Here is a 4,313-nt window from a genome sequence, read left to right as displayed (position 1 = left end):
CGCACCGGCTCCGCACCAGCTCTGCGCACCGAGTACCTTCTCCGCACCAGGTGCTCCGAGTACCTTCTCCGCACCAGGTGGGCGCCTCCCAGGTGGTCTAGGGAAGGCGGTATGACGGCCGGATGGGATGTCGGGGAGTCTCTGGGCAGGGACAGTCGTTGTGGGTTTGGGGCTGCGACGTGGCTCGGGTCCCACAGGGATTCTGGCGGGGAGCGGGCAGCAGGGGGCTGTTGTGGGCTCTCGGAGCCAGTGGTCCTTTGGCAAAGGAAGACCGTCGGGTCCCTTTGCTGTGGAGTCGCCAAGCCCAGGGCTCCAGGTGCGGGAATCGGGCAGGGGGCTGAGGTCGCAGGTGTTCCCTGCCCCGGTAGACAGACGGTGTGTCTCGGACAGAAACAGCCCCTCAGGCTCCACTAGATCCCTCCAGAACATACCTGTCCTGGGCAGGGGAGAGGGATGGATGGGGTAACCCCACCCCGAGCGCACGCACCAAAGCAGTGTGCCAGGCACCAGGCTTCCAGGCTCTGGGCCATCTGCCCATTTGTGCCTGTTGCCTGGGAAAGGTCTGCCAAGGGCCCTGTGGGTTCGCCCCTGGGGGCTCAGCCCTAGAGGCTGGACAGGAGACTCCCGCCCTGCTCTTCCCCAGCCCTCCAGCTGCGCTGGCTGCTCTGAGTCAGGTAACAGCCTCAGATGAGGTGGCTCACAAGTGAGGCATCTGGCGCTGCCAGCCTCAGGGACCATGAGGTAATGGGGGGCACAGGCCTTGTCTTTGCTGTTATGGGGGGAGGTGGCTCTAGTTACAGCCAAGTACCAACTCTCTGATCCCTGGTGTCCAGGACCCCGAGTCAGGGCAGGTGAGGACCCCAGGGCTAGGGGCCCAGCCTATCTCTGACACCAGTCCCTCCACCAAGCCTAGAAACTGCCTCTGGTCACACAGAGCTCTCAGCTGCCACCATGAGCCTCTTAGGATATCTGTTTCCTTCTATGCTCAGGGCCATTTGCCACCCACTGACCGAAGCCCAGCCCCAGGGTCCTGGCTTCCAATTGGACTCTACCCCTCTCATGGGCATTCCACTTCCCTTCTTAGGTCTCAGTTCTTTTAACTGCACATTGGGGCATCCCCCCCAAGATTGCTGGAATGGACAAACTATAAAGTTGTAAAGTTCTGTGCTCTCAGTCATGAAGGCAGAGGGGCCCATCCAGTGTCAGAGCTGTGGTGAGCTCCTGGTCATTCCTGCCTCTGGCCATGGCTCCCTCCTGCTGGCCACGTCTGCCCTAGAGCTTTGCAGCTGTGAATGACGATGACCATCACAGCCTCTGCCAGTCCAGCGGGTTTCTCCTTGGCTGCCTCCTGTGGGTGCCATCAGTCAAAGTTCCCCGAGAGCAGCCAGCTCAGGGAAGGATTGGGCCCCTGAAAGCACTAAACCACAGGATGGAAGGCACTCCCTGCCGATGGCACCATCCCAGTCATGGTGAGAAGGGCTTCTGCCTGCCTTCCGGGAGCATGTAGGGCCAGGTGTGTCGGCCGCGGGGGACACAGCAGCCCGTGTCTCATGACTACAGGCATCTGGAGCCCTGGGGAAGGGCTGGGGATGGCCAGGCTCCCATCTCAGGAATTAAGATCTCAAAGGCCAAAACCAGAGAATGTCGTCAACATGATTATACAGAGGCCTGGAGACAGCTCGGGGAGCACTCACAGCCACACAATTTGGGGTTAAAAAAAAAGGCGGAAAAGGCTTCCTGGAGGCCCTGGACGAAGGGGTTCAGCACAGAGGAAAGAGGAAGCAGCAGCCTGGAGCTTGGCCAGGCCCAACTGCCCCAGCCGAGAGCCATACAAGCACTTGGCCTTTAGGGGCAGTCCCCACAACCATGACAAGGGTTCAGGGGAAAGCCCCGTGTTGGGCCTTAGTTTCCCCGTCTGTACAGCAGGGACAGTGGACCAGGCACAGTTGCCCTCACCATCATTTGACAAACAAGCATCTGTTAGCCCCCTGTGGGCTTTGGTGTACATTGGGATTTACGACAGCCTGACTGATGGTGAGGGAGAGACCTTCACATGATGGTTGCCAAAGCAAAGGTGAGGAACTGCTCCCCAAGGGGTGTCTTAAGAACTGGGCTGGAGAAGGAGCTCATCCAGGGGGAGAGTCCAAGAAGGAAAGTCTGGGGGTATCTAGGGTACATCTTAAGGTCCAGCTGGGCAGGACCACAGAGGCAGGAGGGACAGTGAGGGTCCCGGGGTCAACCAGAGAGAAGGGCCTTGAATACCAGGCTAAGGGCCCAGACTTGCTCTGGGTGGTGGTGGAACCTTTGGGGGCTTGAAGGTGAAGTGACAGGTGCAGGTCTCAGTCTATATGGCTAGAGGCTAAGAGACCAGGTCTACAGAAGGGCGACAAGAAGCTGGGTTCTCAGCCTGAAGGGGCCTCACACCCCTACAAGCACTGAGGAGTGAGAATAATGAGTAGGGCCACCCACCTAGAGGCTGGTCAAGTGTGGGCAGCTGTGGGGAGGGGAACTGCCCAGAGCACTGGCCTTCCAGAACCTCCAGAGCAGGGAGCACAGAGGGGTGGGGAGGAGGAATGTCAGGAATGCAGGGCCACAGATCCAGCTCCTTCCTGCTGGGGGGTGGCAGGGAGCCCCACCTTGTCATTTGAGAGATGAACAGTTCGTAATTGCTCTTAAGGATTAAAAGAGATAAGCATGGAAATGGTTGGCATTGAACCCAATCCTAAGCGTTTTACCCAAACAGTCACAGCAAAAATAACGTACTCCGTGCCTGGCACCATTCCAGGGCCTTCTTGGGCACTAAGTCAGTAATCACTACTTCTGGGCCCTCCTCATGTCCCCAGTCCCAGATGAGGAAACTCACTCTGAGAGACAGAGGACGTTAAAGGGCCTTGCATGTCTGCTTTGGGATGAGCTGAGTGGCAGGAGCCCCAAGCCTGTGGGAGCCTTGGATGCCAGGCACAGACATTGACAGTGGCTCTGGCCAAGTCTCAGGCTCTCCCCCCACATGCACTTCCTGCAGGGAAGCCCCACCCACTGAAGCCAAGATGTCCAGTAAGCGAGCCAAGGCCAAGACCACCAAGAAGCGGCCACAGCGGGCCACATCCAATGTCTTCGCGATGTTTGACCAGTCCCAGATCCAGGAGTTTAAGGAGGCCTTCAACATGATCGACCAGAACCGAGATGGCTTCATTGACAAGGAGGACTTGCATGACATGCTGGCCTCCCTGGGTGAGTAGAGACGGCGTGGGTGGGATCTAAGTGGGCCCGGGAAGGTTCTGCACCTGGAGTAGGCTGATGGAGCACTTCCTGTGAAGTGACATGGGGTACCCACCCTGAGAGTAAGTGCCATTACTTTCCCCACTTAACAGATAGGGAAACTGAGGCATGGCAGTTCAGCAGACAGGCTCACTCCAGGGCAGGACTGCCTCAGGCAGATGTGTGGATCGGGCTGCCTTATACCATTTCATTTAAAGCAGGGGTAGGGAACCTTTTTTCTGCCAACAGCCATTTGGATATTTATAACATCATTCGCTAAATATAATTTAATATAAATTTATGTTGCTATGAAAAAGCTCTTAGATTTGTTGAATTTCAAGTCCCGCCTGTGGTTGCCGTGGCAGGAGCAGACCAAATGATTTCGTGAGGCTTATAAAGCCCACGGGCTGGACATTCCCTACCCGATTTAAAGAAAGGGGTCAGAGACTAAAAGAAAATCTGAACTGCACAGACTTTCCATTGTACGGAGGGGGAAAGTGAGGCTTAGAGGGGAGGCCAGAGCACCTCTGTTCCTTCAGAAGTCGCCTGTGCCAGGCTCTCAGAGCCTCTCTGACTCCCGTGACTGCCCCAGAATCAGAATCTTAGAGCTGAAAGGGCTCAGGAGTCTAGTACAACTCACCATTGCTCAGATGGGGAAACTGAGCCCAGAGGCCAGGCCTCCAGACACCACCACCCTAGCCTGTGGCCCTGCCCACAACCATCCTCACGTGCAGGCCAGACAACCACCCTCAGCCCCAGTTCCAGGCGCCCCCTTTTTCCAGATGGGAGCATCTGAGCCAAACACTGGCTGGGGAAGGGGGAGCCTCTGGCAGCAGAGAAGGCAGCTACGAAGTGGTAGAGCTGGGATTTGAACTCCGCAGTTGATTAGAGTCCATAGAACTGTGCTAATAGTTATGTGCATTTACAACCATTGCCTTCGCCATCTTCTTAATTCTCCTAAGAGGCCGGAGAAACGGAGGCACAGAGCCTTTGTGAACCAAACCTCACTGTTTTAACCACTTTTGAAACAGAGCCTAGAATCTGGGGTCTGGCTG

At 56.6% G+C, this 4,313-nt stretch overlaps 1 protein-coding gene across 2 annotated transcripts in view; it reads left to right on the top strand.

Annotated features, from left to right (window-relative positions):
• Positions 1 to 6: 6 nt before the first annotated feature.
• Positions 7 to 4,313, top strand: part of MYL9 (myosin light chain 9) — a 6,508-nt gene continuing 2,201 nt past the window's right edge. The window contains exons 1-2 of one of the 2 annotated variants that reach the window (XM_006764523.1): positions 7 to 50; positions 3,023 to 3,231. In XM_006764523.1, coding sequence (XP_006764586.1) covers positions 3,048 to 3,231 — 184 coding nt within the window. In that variant the 5' untranslated portion in view covers positions 7 to 50; positions 3,023 to 3,047. Of the gene's footprint in view, positions 78 to 3,022; positions 3,232 to 4,313 lie in introns of both variants that reach the window. The other variant, XM_006764522.1, reaches the window with a different exon arrangement.

This window comes from Myotis davidii, unplaced genomic scaffold, assembly GCF_000327345.1.
Source record: "Myotis davidii unplaced genomic scaffold, ASM32734v1 scaffold38, whole genome shotgun sequence".
Lineage (NCBI taxonomy): Eukaryota > Metazoa > Chordata > Mammalia > Chiroptera > Vespertilionidae > Myotis > Myotis davidii.
Note: the sequence above shows the minus strand (reverse complement) of the source record. Positions and strands in the feature narration are given on the sequence as shown.